This window comes from Lutra lutra, chromosome 1 (assembly GCF_902655055.1).
Source record: "Lutra lutra chromosome 1, mLutLut1.2, whole genome shotgun sequence".
NCBI classification, from domain to species: Eukaryota; Metazoa; Chordata; class Mammalia; order Carnivora; family Mustelidae; genus Lutra; species Lutra lutra.
The window spans coordinates 116,559,818-116,576,336 of record NC_062278.1 but is presented as its reverse complement, the minus strand read 5'-3'; the positions used below and the strand labels follow the sequence as shown (position 1 = coordinate 116,576,336).

The 16,519-nt window shown below is 39.8% G+C and overlaps 1 protein-coding gene across 2 annotated transcripts in view; it reads left to right on the top strand.

The window, feature by feature from the left end:
• Nucleotides 1–16,519, top strand: part of ATP13A4 (ATPase 13A4) — a 140,198-nt gene that overhangs the window by 88,748 nt on the left and 34,931 nt on the right. For both annotated transcript variants that reach the window (XM_047733203.1, XM_047733209.1), the window contains exons 10-17: nucleotides 1,697–1,867; nucleotides 2,910–3,067; nucleotides 3,689–3,877; nucleotides 6,352–6,413; nucleotides 9,475–9,625; nucleotides 11,420–11,506; nucleotides 11,738–11,891; nucleotides 13,058–13,169. In XM_047733203.1, the coding sequence (XP_047589159.1) occupies nucleotides 1,697–1,867; nucleotides 2,910–3,067; nucleotides 3,689–3,877; nucleotides 6,352–6,413; nucleotides 9,475–9,625; nucleotides 11,420–11,506; nucleotides 11,738–11,891; nucleotides 13,058–13,169 (1,084 nt within the window). The remainder of the gene's footprint in view (nucleotides 1–1,696; nucleotides 1,868–2,909; nucleotides 3,068–3,688; nucleotides 3,878–6,351; nucleotides 6,414–9,474; nucleotides 9,626–11,419; nucleotides 11,507–11,737; nucleotides 11,892–13,057; nucleotides 13,170–16,519) is intronic.

Below are 16,519 nucleotides of genomic sequence, written 5' to 3'. Positions count from 1 at the left end.
GACTTGTTCAAGGTCACAGTGCTTTGAGTTCTCATGCATACCTTTGAGGAGATGTTTGCCAACATTTCTGTAAGATAAAGAAGAATCATAAAGTCTTTTTCACAGATGGACCAGGGGGCCGAGAAGACACATTGACTTACTATGGTTCCCATGAAAGCCCAAATTGGATCCATTTTCCCTGGGCAGCCCAGGAAGGCATGAAATAGAGACAAGAACACACATCTTTCTTCTATTAACTTTACCAAAAAAACTTTTTAAATGTGTGGCATGCCAGGTTTCTTCCTATAAGGACTATGTAGATTTTAAAAAATCTCTTAGTACTGGGACTTTTGCAGTGCTAAGGACCATTTTCTTGCACAAGTGCAACATATATATTTGACTTTGTACTGCCTACTCTGCAAAGACCAGTGGTAGGCTTTATAAGTTTTGTTTCTCCGAACGGTCCCTAATTATTTCCGTAACTTCATTCACCACCTTGTACTAACACTTCAACCTGCCCCAATCTATCCCCACTGCACTGGTAAAAGTCACCCATGTCCCAATTGCCAAATTCAAAGGATTCTGAGGATTTCCCTTCTTATAGACATCTCTGCTGCTTTTGACTATTCTCACCCTCTCTTCCTTTGGTGAACTTTTCTCCCTAACTTTCCAAGATTGTGCCTTCTCTCCAAGTTCTTCTACCACTGACGACACTATCCAGCGTCCTGAGCTGCTCCTCTTCCCCTGTACTCTTCATTGGTGGTGTTGCTCAGAGCTGTGTCCTAGCCCTATCCTCTTCTATCCTCACACGCGATCCCTAAGTAATCTCAACTCTCCCATAGCTTTAATCATAGTCTGTAAGGTGGGGAATCTGACTAAATGTCTCTGGCCTCTCCCCTGAAGTCCAGACCCAAATTAATAAATTCAAGACATCTCAGCAGAGCCATTCCACAAGACGTCTCCAACTCATGGTGACCAAAGGCAATTCTTCCCTCTGCTCATTTTCCCCAAGTTGGAAACCAGGAAGCCATTTTGAATTTCTCTGTCCCTATGACCTGCCAAGATAAAAAGAACTCCCCAAATTTTATAACTTCTTACCTCTTTATTTCTCAAAGCCAGCACTTTCTCTCTGCTCCTACTGCCAACTGCCGTAGTTCAGACCTCATTCTGTCCAACTGGATGTCCAGCCTACAGTCTCACCAGACTTCAGTCCACTCCCATACAGCAGACAGACTGCTCTCTCTTATACACAAATATGATGTTAGTCTCCTGAAGAAAGCAGTGAAATATCTCCCCACCCCCTTCTGCCACTAATGCCTACAAAAACCATTTCAACACTTAAATATGTGCGCTTAGGCCATCCATGCTTTGGCTCCTACACAGGTCTCAGAGCCACTCACTCCCCAACACCCTGCATTCTGGAATGCACAACTTGCCGTTCCCCATGTAGCTATTTCTAGCCTTTTTAAGCATTCATGTGCGATGTTACAAAACTTACAATATTTATAATACAACATTATACTTATTTGTCTGGACTATAAATCTCTTAAAAACAAGAACCATATTTCTTTCTCCTTGTATACCTAAAACCTAGGGTTATCCCTTCCCCCACGGCAAGCTTATAACAAACATCTACCACATACTGAGTGAGAGCAGGCATGATTTAAAAGACTGAAGGCTCCTTACCTCACAAAACGAGATGCTTGTTTTTTTATAGGAGAAAGTATTCCAGTGACTAAAACTCCATTACCCAAGACAGAGAGCTCTGAGCCCTGGAAAATGCAGAGTGAAGCAGACTATAAACGACATGTCCTCTTCTGTGGGACAGAGATTATCCAAGCCAAGGGAGCCTGTTCTGGGTCCGTGAAAGCGGTGGTGCTGCAGACTGGTGAGTTAGGAGCTTTTCTTTTATTTTGTTACTTTAATGAAATATTTTTGCTCCGTTTGTCTAGTGCCTTAAATTTATTAAGTAAGGAATAATCTTTAGGTAATAAGCCAAATATATATAAATTTTTATATTTTAAGTGTGAATTGTACTATGGCATATGCCTTTTTAGTAAAAATAATACTGATAACAATTACTCTTTATGTGTTTTGTGGTTTATAAACTATTACCATGTATCAAATCAGCACAGTAAAGATGCCTTTTTCAACTTTGTATGTAAATAGGCTGAGTTTAACACAATCCAAGCAGACTTAAAAAAAAATTACATAGCTATGCACCGACAGAGCTGGACCTAGAACCTAGACCTTTTAACCCCAAATTCCAAGTTCTTTCTAACCCTAGGCAGGGTTAGCAACTGAAAGTTTGACACTGAAAAGTATTAGAAATTAAGTCCATTGGTATTTAGTGGGTCATATGGTTTAAAGTCAAGCAACGTGTGTGTGTGTGTGTATGAATGCTCATAAGTCGTTCCCTCAAAATGATGTTATACTTGGGGGTACCTGAGTGGCTCAGTCAGTCAAGCATCCAACTCCTAATTTTGGCTCAGGTCATGATCTCAAAGTTGTGAGACCAAGCCCCACGTTGAGCTGGGCACTCAGCACAAGTCTGCTTGTCCCTGTCCTTCTTCCCCTAACTCCACTCTCATGCATGCTGTCTCTAAAATAAATAAAAATTTTTAAAAAATGAAGATATGCTTGGAAAAGCTGTGCTCTGACCTCAGTGTGGTGGTTTCCTTGCTCTGGAATGCATTGAAACTGAAAGTAGAGAGAAGAAAGATTAGAGAGGAATAGGCTCTGAAATAGGTGTGGTGAGATATTTCCATTCCAGCACTCAGCTATTTTCCCAATTATCCTTTAATAGTCCTTGGGCTTAAGTACTGTTTAAATATCTCTAGAGAAAAACGAAGGCCATGTTGAGGCTTAGAAGAGCACTAGCAGTAGGATATGTCATCCTGAGAATGTGGAGTGTGTGTTTGTTACTCCAGGATTCAACACTGCAAAAGGTGACCTCGTGAGATCCATTCTCTACCCAAAGCCAATGAACTTTAAGCTCTACAGGGACGCCATCATGTTCCTCCTGTGCCTTGTGGGGACAGCAACCATCGGGATGATCTATACTTTGTGCGTCTATGTGCTCAGCGGGGTAAACTGCTTTTGTTCTTTTACTACATGCACACATACACTTGTCTATGTATAATTTACACTCTGTGTGTTAACCTTAATCTCAGGCATGGTTTACAAACCTGGGAAACAAAGCCGAACACTGAAACCTGCACATACACTCACAGTTCCCCAATATCTGAGACTGATCACTAAGTAATATCATAAAAATAAGATCCAGAGGGACAAAACACCATTTATTGAGCTATCAACATGCCTCTCATCTGGTATACTTCTTATGCTATTTTTTCATTTTCAATCTGAGAATTTATTTATCCCAATAATGTAGTGTTTTATAGTTATTAAATAAGGAATTTAAAATAAAACCCAGATACCCAATGTCGGTGATGTCATGGCAGATTTGTCCATTGTTCTTTGCTGGTTGTAGTATGAAGCATTACAAACTTTTTCATTGGACTTTGAAAAATTTATGAGAGCCATACTCTTTGACCCTCTTTTATCATTTCTGGGAATTTGACCAAAAACGTAAAAAAAAAAAACAAAAAAAAAAAAAAAGAAGAAGAAGAAGGAAAAAAAGCCATCTGCACCATGCTATTCAGGATTGCTTTACCTATTAATGCTGAAGAGTGACTTTTTGGCCCAGGAGCCTCCAGAGGAGGTGGTGAAGAAAGCCCTCGATGTCATCACAATTGCGGTGCCTCCTGCTCTGCCTGCTGCTCTGACCACGGGCATTATCTATGCCCAGAGGAGGCTGAAGAAGAGAGGCATCTTTTGCATCAGCCCACAGAGGATCAATGTATGTGGACAAATAAACCTCGTTTGCTTTGATAAGGTATGTGTATGTCGTCCTTGTGCCCATCACCATTTTATCATCATTGTCATCTGATGCAGGTTCTTCATACTCTTCTGGGGCAGGAAACAGAGGATGTGGCATTGGACTTCCTTTTATCTCTGGTTGGGTGTGTGATCTAGGAAAGGCACATCTCTTGGGCTCTCAGATGCTGGGGTTTAGAGGAGGGAGAATAGATACAGAATAGTGGCTCTTTTACAGTCCTTCCAGCTCCAATATTCTATAAAACACAGTTAATTAAAATAGCATTCTGTCCCTCCTGGTCAAAGCTCCATACAAAAAACAGAACTGAAACCCTTTACTATGGTCCCTGCTCTATCCCTAATGCTAAGAATATTGCCTTGTGTATAGTCAGTGCTCAATAAATGTTTATTGATTTAATGAATCAGTAAAAAAAGGAAGAGTTTATTTAACTGTGTTTTACTCAGTTAATTGGACTTGGTTAAAGGAAAACCCCAATCAAATCCATACTGTATTTTCGCATCTGTTGTATATTGCTTAAAATTATCTTTGATTATTTGCCAGTTATTCATAACCAGCCTCTTAATCTACCTTCTCTGGAATGTATTCTTTTGGTCTGTGTCTGTACTAGTTGAGGGTGGGAGCTATGAGGGGGAAGATGAAGAAGACGGGCTGGGCTGTTTTGTGCCCAGGTCTTCATTTGTAAAGATGACTGATGACTGCAGAGAGAGGTCATTGCCTTTGAAAGGAGTTTAACCTTACTCACAGTTCTCCTGGTAAGGAGAGGTACTCACGGCTTGCCATGTGGGGCCACAGGAGGAATGTCAGTCTTTGATGAGATAGCAAAGCAGGAGTGAGGGGAATGCTCGGGCCATGGTCTTTATTGGGATCTCTCCAGGGAAGGCAAGTCAGACCATAGCTTATGATTGGTTACTTTGAATGATTTGGGTGAGCTTTGGGCTATAGGGTTGTCTCTGGCACTTGGCCTGGGATGAGGAAGGCAGAGAACTCTTGCCTCCTGAGGAGGAAGGGCCAGGTAGAAGATTGGTTAGTTCACATGTCAAACACATGCTGAATTCCTTGCTACCTCTGTAAGAATTGACCAACCCCAGAGAAGCAGTCTTTAGAAGAAGTCTAAAACCTTCCTTAGGAAGGTTTTAAGATGTCAAATCATCATAATATAGATAGAGAAAATTAATGCGATTCAAGGGTATTAGAGGCAGGTGGACATGGGGACACAAATGGATTCAGAAAAGCAATAAGGCTTGTGGTTCTGGCCAGAGCAAGACATTAGTAATGGGAGGTACCTTTAACATCTGGCTAAGAAATTCATACATATTCTTTAGGGAGTGGGGAAACTTTGAGGTGTTTTTTGTTTTTGTTTAATTGTTGTTCTCTTTTTTCTTAATTTATTTTTTATGTGACAAAATGTACGTTAACCATTTTAGCCATTTTTAAGTGGCTCTAAGTACATCACTACTAGCCAACTTCAGAATTTTTCCATCTTCCCAAACTGAAACTCTGTGCCTATTAAACAGTACATTGGGAGTTTTGATGACAGAGAATTAAGGGGATCAGAGTGGTATTATATAATTACTACAATCTCTGAGTGATCTACCAAGATCAGAAGGTTGATATGGCTCTTGCCAGCATCTCAGAATTATTTTGTGATCAAACTAGCATAACAGAGAAGGCTGTTCTATTGATGGGATCATCTCCTCCTTGGACCGGGCAAAAGAAGCAGGGTTGGGAAAGACCATTAGGACATGAATTTGAATAAATAAGTAATAAATAAATAAATAAAAATAAATAAATAATAAATAAATAAATAAATAAATAATAATTATGAGTAATTATCATTACAATTTGGTCCTACTCTATGTCAGACATTAAGTTAAGCACTTTGAATTACCCCATTTGATGTTCATAACAACCTTATTTGGTTATAAGCATGTTACAGGTAAGGGCTCTGATGTTCAAACAGATTAAATAATTTGCCCAGGTCATACAGCTGGTGTTGGAAATGAATCCAAGCTCTTCATCGTTATCCTGCACTGAGAGAAATATCATTAAGCACCTTTTTTTTTTCTAGTGTCAAATAGCAAACCATCTGTTTAGAGCAGGGACAAAGTCTATTCCCATTACTTATTTCTGATGACATACTTTTTATCTTCTGCTCGGTGAGCCTTCTTACAGGCTTACCGAAACTTTCTCCATCCATCTAGTCTACCATTAGATCCTCAAAACCAGCCTCTGGAGTAATAAGGCAGAGACTGCTTTCTTCCTTTTATCTCCAGCTTGGCCAGACAACTGGTGTGAGCTCATCAAAGCTTCTGCCTGGGACCCCAGGCACCCACTTCATTGTGCCTTTCCTTGAAGTGCTGATCTCAGTAATGTGTTCGTGACATATATTTCCCTGTTAAAACATACCTCATCGGTTGTCATTATAGGGCTGCGGAATCTTCAGAGTAAACCCAGTGCTTGTTTTTGTTTAGACAGGCACCTTAACAAGGGATGGTTTGGATCTCTGGGGAGTCGTGCCCTGCGATAGGAGTGGGTGAGTACCCTGGACCGAATGCATTTGCATTTCTCTTTCCCCAGAAAAAATATTTTCTCTTGAAAATTAATAATGAAAACATTTAGACTTTGACTTTGGAGCAGTGGTTGCCATAGTATCTTCATGGAATTTCTCTTTTTAAACACTTCCAAGTCTTCTTAAAACATGCATATCTCCCTCCACCACCCTCTGCCCTGTGCCACTCACAAACCTAGGAGATGGAGGGGTTTCAAGTCCTTGCTAAAATGTAATTTGCAAAAAAGTTAAAAAAATATATATAATGTACTTTGCTGTCATCATATTAGCCAGGGGCTGAAGTTGACCCCTGGGTACCTCTTTGGAGAATACCAGGACACTGTCCCTTCGGGAAGTACGTTTCTTGCACAAACTGAAGCCTTTAGGTGTGCCAGGAGGAAGAACGCTGCATGGATCTGGGTACACTGAGATGCAGGAAGAGGAACACCTGTGGAGCCATATCTAATGCACTCATTTTCCCTGGTACTGTAATTCTGGAAACTCCACCTTTTGGTTGCCAGAAACTCCTCCTGTCTGGCCAGAAAAGACTCATTTTTTAGCAATTTTCAGCTCCCTGTGGTAAGGTTGGCACAGCTCTCTTGTGTGGCCCTCTTGTGGCCATGGCTGACTTTGCAGCCTTGGCTGCTTTTTCTAGCCGCTACCTTCACTTGGGATCAGGAAACATTTGACATTTACATTTTGGTTTCTTTTTTTAATGAAAGTGTTTCCCTTTCACACTTAACAACTTTCGCCGCAAAAACATATATTACTAAAGGGTACATTATGGTTCTTCTTCGCTATGCAGATGACTTAGAATTTTCCCATAAAAGATTTTAATTATATGTGTTTAATACATTTTCATATTAAAATATTATTTACAGACAGGTCTCTTTCTGGGGTTAAAAAATAAATCTTGGTGATTCTAGCCACTTAACGTTCACAAAAGAAACCTCTTCTAAGTATTAAACATTCTAAAGTTCTTTCCATTTTCTCTCAAAGAGAGATTTAGATATATACCTAGTCATCCTGTTAACTAGTGTGTTTCTACCTCAGCTTCTACAAAAAAAAAAAGTATGCATTTATTCAAATATGCAAACATCCAGAGAGCCGTTTCTTTTTTTTTTTTTTTTCTAAAGATTTTATTTATTTATTTGTCAGAGAGAGAGAGAGAGTGCGCTAAAGTAGGCAGGGTAGCAGGCAGAGGCGGAGAGAGTAGCAGGCTCCTTGCGGAGCAAGGAGTCCCTTGTGGGACTTGATCCCAGGACCCTGGGATCATGACCTGAGCCAAAGGCAGAGGCTTAACGACTGAGCCACCCAAGTGCCCCAGCAGTGTGTTTCTTATTTACATTTGTGTTCCTAGTGCTGTGGCATTATACCAGGTACATAGAGCACATGGATAACAAATGTTTGTTTCATTTATTTTTTATTTACTTATTTTTTAAGATTTTATTTATTCATTTGACAGAGATCACAAGTAGGCAGAGAGGCAGGCAGAGAGAGAGGAAGGGAAGCAGGCTCCCTGCTGAGCAGAGAGCCCGATTCAGGGCTCGATCCCAGGACTCTGGGATTGTGACCTGAGCTGAAGGCAGAGGCTTTAACCCACTGAGCCACCTAGGCACCCCAAATGTTTGTTTAATTTAAAATGAACTTACTATGTTCCATTTTTTAAATACTTTTCTACTTTTTGAATTGACATCATCTTACCTATAAAACTTTGAATTTCTAAAAGCAGCTTGTCAAATTTAAATAAAAATAATCGATATAATGTTTAGGTTATGGACTAATTAATTAGGTCTGCCACTCTTTCTTCCTCCTTTCCTTCCTTCTCTCAAAAAGGTCAAAGTTGGCTTTAATGACTAATAGGGAAGTTTAAAATTTGAAAAAAATTGATACATTTAATTAATAACAAAGAATACCGATTCAATATTAGGTAAGAAGTGGCCATCTGACTTATAGGCTAATAAGTATCTTCTTGTAAGAGGTAAGCTCATCTTTAATAATTCTTATTTTTTCCCAAAGACTTGCCTAATGTGCCATCTACCTCCAGAACCATCAGAAGACTGCCTGAGGCTATTTGAGTGGGATCAACCATAAGCATTCAAATAAGAATATAAAGACAAGGATGAGAGAGAGTTCTATTTATTTGTTGTGTAAACCAGGGTTTGGCCCAATCCTCAGGAACTCAGAAACATATATTCAGAATTACACAGTGATGAGAGTGTGTGTGTGCTATCTTAAAAATAAGATCCTCCCCCACCTTATCTGTGTTTGCTTTCCAGCATGAGCTTAAGCTTTTGTGTTAATCACATTGCTGGTGATTGCTTAATGTTTACTGAAATATTAGGGAATATGTTGAAAAGCACTAGGATAACCTGAACTTTTGATATATAATGATAGGTACAATCAACAGGGTCGGTAATCAGCCAAGAGGTTTTTGAATTTGTAGGGAAGCTTGAATGAGAAAGCCAGGAAGAAATATGGCTGAATTATGAGATAACACTGTGATGTGGTTGCTTTCAAGAAGAAAAGGCTAGAGCAACCTAAGGCCATATTTAAAGAATTGCAATATTCTTATCATCAGAAATAATAATCTGAACCTGGAGACTGCATTTGAAGGCAAACTATGGCAAATACAAACTTTCCCAATAAAGAGCAATTAGGATGGTGAGAGGTCTGGAATCTGCGCATTGGAGGCACAGCTAGAGGTTCCTGTGCAGCCCCAGGGGAAGAAACGGTAATAGGGATATGCTTCAAACTAAGGGTGATACTTCTAGTTTTTTTCTATACCTCTGGAACTAAACCAGTAGCAGAGAAAGAACAGGGAAAAGAAAGACCTTGAAAGAACCCAGAGACCTTTCTCATACTTGCTGAACTTATAGAAGGACGATGGTTAAATGAAGCACTCTTAATCTGGGGTTGTGTATCGGAGAATGGGTACTAATGTAACAAACCATGCTAAATTAATTTTTAAATGGATATTTACTTCCAGAAGCTCCATTGTGGCATGGAGGGAGAGGACTGAAGCCCCTTTTCTTTTCTCCTTTAGCTTCCATGAAATCCACAGCTTTGCCTCAGGCAGGTCTTTGCCATGGGGCCCGCTGTGTGCCGCCATGGCCAGCTGCCACTCTCTGATCCTTCTCGATGGGACCATCCAGGGAGATCCTCTGGATCTCAAGATGTTTGAAGCCACCACCTGGGTAAGACCCTGCTCTTCATGGAAGCTCAGAAGCTTCTTCAATGCTAGGACAACACAGATTCAGTACTTAAAAGTATGAGGTTTACAATAAAGAGTGGCATGTGGTAGTGACATGCAAACTAATCTAAGCCTGTTTTCCATTGTCATTGTACAATGTGGCTAACAATATTATCTCCATTGTAGGGTTATTGTGAGCATTACATAGAATGATGCATTTAAAAAAAAATCCCTGGTAGTGTGCCTGGACTATTACAGGTTAATAGGATTAGTGTAATTATGATTATTATATATCTTCCAACTCTTGAGACAATATAATTATTGTATAATTATTTTCCAACTCTTGAGCAAGGTCTGGTTTTAAAGTTTTCTAGAACGTGGGGATTAGGAAACAGCACTGTCTTCTGTGCTTAGGATAACTCATTGTTCCCGAAAGTTTTATTCTTATTCATTAAATATTGATTTTGTTTCCAAAGCTAAAAACAAGAGAAAGGGAAACCATGAAATAACTTTTGTTGAGACTTTGAAGGAGATTTAAGAACAAACGGTGTAGTTCAGGACTTCCCAGTTCTGGTTCTGGTTTTGTTCTGTAGTCTGGCTTCCCAGTTCTAGTTTTGGCTCTATTCTGCTTCACCCTGTGAAGTCAGCCCTCTTGTTGGGCCTCTGGCTCTCATGACCTTAAAACGATGGGGCTGAATTAGATCAGCAGTGTTCCTATAAAGCAGACAAAACAAAACAAAGCAACCAAACTGAAATCTTTTCTTAAAAGGGAACCGTATTTGCATAGCTGTCTATCACACCCAGTGCTCATCTCAACCTGATGTACTATATGGTGGCTAACTGAATATAATAATAATAAAAAAAAAAAACTACAAAAATTATCTTTCTTCACACACAAAAAGGAAACCTTATTCAGAAGTATTCTATAAAACACCAACAGCTGGAGTTGCTGTGGTTAAGTACCACGTAAAGTGTGGGAAGCACCCTCCACCTATGTAGCCACAAGCCCACCCCTACCCCCTGCATCCTGGTGCAGCTCTAAACCCCTGTGGTACATGTGTTAGCCCTGCTGAAGGAGGCAATCTCTAGAGTCCCTTCCAGCTCTGGTGCGGCATGGTTCTGTAGCAGGCCGAGGTAACCTTGCCAGTCCCCCATCCTTCCTGGGTTACTGTTTCTGTATCTTTAAGTAGGAATTACAATTTCCTGTCTGAGGTTTTTTTTTTTTTTTTTTTCAGCTGCTGGCTGATATGATTACAAAGCATTTTGACATCTTTGGGTAAAAGGTTCCTTTGACTATAATTTAGTGTTATTATTTCAGCAATGACTGAGTGTTTACTGAACATTAGTCATGCCTATCACAGTCCCTGCCCTGCCTGGCCCTGAGGACTATTGATTCAAGTTAGATAGAGAGGGAAGGGCAGGAACAGCCTCAAACTCCAGGAAAACAAAGACCCTTGCACACAAGTCTGGCTCTTCATGCTCACTATTTTCAAGTTAAGCTCTTCAGAAGTGGAGAATGAAGCTTTATGCAGCATATTCCAACAGAGAAAGCAGGATAAATTGCATGAATAATTCAGAAGTATCTGCCCTTCAAGTTCTGCTGTATTTCCGATGCACGTTCCCCCCACTCCCCGTAGTGAAATAAGTCTCGTTCACCTCCATCTAGCTGAGGGAGGAGACACTGAGAGTACATTGAGGTGGTCTCAGGATTTTCTCAAGGGGCGAGTTTGAGCCTGGTATTAGTGGATGATGAGAAATAAATAAATCTCTACAATGAAATATCCCATTTGTGAAATAGGAGATGGCTATTTCTGGGGACGATTTCCACATCACGGGAGTGCCAGCACATGCCATAGTAGTTAAGCCCTGCAAAACAGCCAGCCAGGTAAGAGTTGCCTGCTATTTGCCCCATAATGCTCAAACTTAAAGGGAAAATCTCATCAAGCCTACAGTTTTGAAAGGGCACAGATATGTCTTCTTTGAATTCCGTATGTGAAAATTGCTCATACCTTGGTTCCCGTATCTGCTAAAATAAGAATAGAGAGAGGAGTAATTAATTCCTAATATCTAAGAGCTATGTCGGTATGTCCCTCTCCATTCCTCATCCCTCAACCAGGTCCCAGTGGAAGGAATTGCAATCCTGCATCAGTTCCCATTCTCATCAGCACTGCAGAGGATGACAGTCATTGCCCAAGAGATGGGGGGTGACAGGCTGGCATTCATGAAAGGTGCACCAGAAAGGGTGGCCAGCTTTTGCCAACCTGAGACAGGTAAGTGAATAGATTTGTAGTACAATTGACAGATCTGTATTTCCAGCCCAAATGTGTCCCACCAACACTAAATCTATAAATCTAATTGCCTACTGGTCATTGCTAATGTGGTGACTCAACTGACATCCCAAACTCAATACTTATCTTTCTTGCTTCCTGTATTTTCCATCTTGGTGAGTGGTACTACTAATTTACACTGCTACCCCTAATTTAGGATTTGTCCCTGATTCCTCCCTCTCTTCATAGCCTCTGTTTTGTCAACTGCTAATCCATGGCACTGTCACTCCATTAGCTCAGTCCCTCATCATCCCTCCATAGGATCCCTTCAATATTTGGTGAATCGAACTCCAGCCCTGGTCTCCCCTACTCTGATTCACCTTTTATACTGGGACCAGATTGATTTTTCCACCACATACTGTAACCATGTTGTCACTTTCTAGTTCTTATTCTTCTGGTTGCTTCCCACAGGCTCCAGGATAGTCTCATACTCCTTTAGAATCATATCTAAGACCTTCATGATCTGACTCTCATCATACTTTCCAGATATGCTTTACCAGTACTGTCCTCGCCTCTTGTGCTTCCCTGAGCTGCACTCAGTACTCAAGTCTTGATGTATTGTGTCTCCATGTCTGAGCATATGGTGCTTCCTTCGTCAAAAATGCCTTTCCCCTTCTTTCATCTACCCACTTCCTGCCAGTACGATATAAGCTCCTCAAAGTGTTTCCATAGCACATTACAATTACTTGGATCCCTTGCAATGGCAATGACTTCATTCTACCCTCAGAGACAGAGATCTCTAGAGCAGGGCCTGCAGTTTAGTCTCTGCAGGCTCGACACCTGACACATACATTATAGGTAGACTCTCCATAAATGTTTGTCGGTTAAACTGGAGAAAAAAGAATTACATGCTTTCCCCATCTTTTTTACATTTTTCTCCCTTCCTTCCTTCCTTCCCTCCAATGCTTCATTCTCATTTCAGTTTCACTGGATCCCAAGAGGTCAATCCTGACAACGTAATTATGTTTAGGGTTCCCACGGACTTATTTGTGTATCTTTTTTAGAAGTGTGTTTTCTTGGGAAATAATCGAATTTGTTTGTAAAGAATTTCTCCACCAATACTGACTGAGTAAATGTTGCATACTAATCTTACATTATTTTCTGAACAGTACCAACTAGTTTTGTTAGCGAACTTCAGAGTTATACAACACAGGGCTTCCGGGTGATAGCACTGGCCTACAAGAAGCTAGAAATGGATCATCACAGCACTGCCCTGACAAGGTAAGTGGGAAGGATTTGATAAGGCAGAATGGTTTGCTGGGCAGTGGACTAGGCAGGGGACTGAGCACCATAGCTTCCTGGGATTTTGTGTGCATAAAGCTTGGTAAACAAGGATATAGTCATTCTTGTCCTGCCCCAATCACAAAGCTGATGTGAACACTGGGAGAATTTATGAAAAATAGCTGTATACACTACAAAATATGTTCTAATTTGACACAAACATGAATATAACCAGTGTTTCAGAGAGTTTGAAATTATGGTTATGACCTCATTTTAAACCAAATACAAGTAGCTATTTTTTTTTAGAGTTAGTGAATTTGTTGAGTTAGTAAACATAACATTTGTCTGAAAAAAATTCTTGATAAATACTCAACTTAATGAACAATAGAGCTTAGATTTAATCTGTGATCCAGATAATGTTTGTAAGAAAGCAAGAAAAGTTACACAGGAGCCCTTCTAGAGAAAGTTTTGATATGTAAAAGGAGTGCTTAAAAACTAAAATGGACTGGAGTATTTATTAGCTCAAATTTGTTGCTTTATTTTCCATGGGTTAGAGATTACTGTGTTCATTTCGTCTCCACTGCCATGTCCAATACTCTGTGTCAGCTTCTATGGGTAACACTGCTGTGGAGGTAATCAAGGTTTATTTTGTTATTTTGGATTTTAAATTTGTGAGATCTCACATAATTGTGTTCAACCCTGTCAGATTCATATTACTGTAATTCTATTTTGTACCACTTCCTTTAAGATAAAATTCATATGTAATATGATCTGCACATACTCTATAAAAATAATTATAATGCCCTGTCCTATAGTAAAAATAGAAGCAAAAGTACAGTTCTTCACAAAAAGTAATAATTCAGTATTTGCTCAGCTGACTCCAGCAAATCAAACTGAAGCGATATACTCTTGCCCCTGTGTGTAGAATCACGGGGCGGGGGGTGGTGGCAACAGCTAAGAGTGTCGACTGATACAGGTGTGTTTACATATTGAAATCTCAAATACCACCAGCAGTTGTGCTGTCAGTGAGAGGACTCTGAAATAGTTACAAATTCTTAGTTAAACTGAATAAAACTGTATAATCTCTTTTCAATTTACATGGTAGATACATTCCTAAAAAGTTCAACAGGATATCAAAAATGTGCAAAAACGTTTTGTGCTTATATGTAAAGCACAGCAAGGGAAAGTATAACAATGTATATTCGTTTAAGATAATATTAGTAGTATTAGATATATTATAATAGTACAGTATATTATATACTGTAATAATAGTACAATATAAACTGTATAAGCCTATGCTGGTTTAGGAAAGTATAAATGATATTTTTATGTCCATGAATGTCCTGTAAAATATTCGAAAGGCATGTGGGATGCAGGGGAATTCTTTACTGTGCATTGATCATTGCAGAAAATCTTTGACAGATGCCTGAAAATTTTCCAAAATGTCCTCTAGAGGCAGTACCACTCCTGTTGAGAATCACCCAAATGCCCCAACTCAGTCATTTTGTGAATGGGCAGAGAGGGAAGTAGCACATTGAAAATCCCTGAGTATTGGATTCCTGTGACCACCTTAGATTGACCCTCAAAACTTGGGCTATTACAACTCTGGGTATTTACTGTAATTTAATCAATACAGGCCATTCACATACTCAAGTCAGAGAGTTCCAAGTGAACTATGAGATTGGATGTCACATTTTAAAGAAAAGAAATCTTGGGTCCAGGATATACCAGAATTGGGAATGGAACTTTGTTTCTTGAGAACCTGTTGACAGATTTATATCAGGACTCTGGCTACCATGCTGCTGCTTCTGATTATTATAATAAAATATTTGCATATCTTCACATTTCAAAATAATGGCTTTGGGGCTGCTGCAGATAACAAAGCACTAATGGTGAAGGCACATAAGCCGTAGGGAATAGTGAGGGCTGGGTACAGAGGAGAGTATACGGCCTGGCTAACAACACTGAAATTCCAACGTTTTCAAAGTCTGGTAATATCTAAACACTTCTAGGATCTCATAGGATCTAATCTTAGGTTGTTGCTTTGCCCCCCATGTGCTAAAGCCACCACACCACTATATCTATTCCTAGCTAAGCTAATTTACCTAATTACCTTTGCTAATCCCTAATTAGAGCAGAACAGTCTTTCTTTCAAGGGGGATGTGTGTGCGAGTGTGTGTGAGTTTACTCAAAGTGCTTTCAGCACTGATATTATAATTTCTTTGAGTGATCTTGGCCCACTTTTTGCATATTTCAGCCTTTGCATGGATTTTAAGAACATGAAGTGTAATTTCACGGATGACAATGCTTCTTTCGTGTTACAGTCCCCATTCTTTATCATTTTTGGATGTTTCAGGAGGACGTATGATGTCTGTGCAGAAGCAGGAAAAGATAGAATAGTGATTCCAAGTTGCAGACCTTGAGATCCCTCAAGGGACCACTTCTCTACTTCTTGGTATTTCTTTACTTCATATCGAAACTCATGAAAAGAAGGATCATGTAGTGTTAGAGCTAGAAGAGATCTTGGCAATCCATTAGTTTTACCACCTTCTTTCACAAAATAAGAAATAGATGACCAAAGAAAGTGATTTGCCCATGGTCATACAGCAAGATAGTGGCAGATCTGGGATTAGAAGTATAGTCTCCTGATCATTTAATATTGAATCCTATGAACACCATGTGCCAGAGGAACCAGAAACAGGAGTGCCAAGTAGTTTGCAGAGTATGTCAGATGGTAGACCCTGTGGCCATTTTTTTTGACCCAGTCTGATGCCTTGTGGTTGGCTTATGTCATATCATGTCATATCATATCATGTCCTTGGATACAAGGACCACTAGAAAGATTGGAAGACCTTAATCAGGGATGAACTAAGTTATCATTCAAAGAAGAGCTCAAATCTCTTCTGTTTCAGAAAAGTTTCTCCAATCACTCCACCTAAAAATGATTATATTTTCCTCTCTGATTCCATAGGACAATTATCTGTAGATCACGGTAATTTTCTCAGCCTTCCATACAACTGAGGTGATCAAGTCTAATGTTGTCCTGTTGGTTGAACATGAAATCTTTGGAGTTAGGGCTATTGTAGTTTCTGCATATTCTCTTCCCCTTTTCCTTAGCCCTGTTCCTTTCACCTAATTAGGTATTTAGTAAATGGTCAGTCACTTGACAGACTGGCTTTGCTTTCCATAAGAACCCTCTGACAGCAGAATTTCTGGAAAAAGAAATAAATTTTCCTAGGCTGCCTATCAAAAAAATGGTCACATCAGACACCAGAGCACTTCAACTAAGGGTACCCTGTCTGAGCACTTCCTCTGTGCTGGACACCACATGCATGTTGTTGAGCCTATTG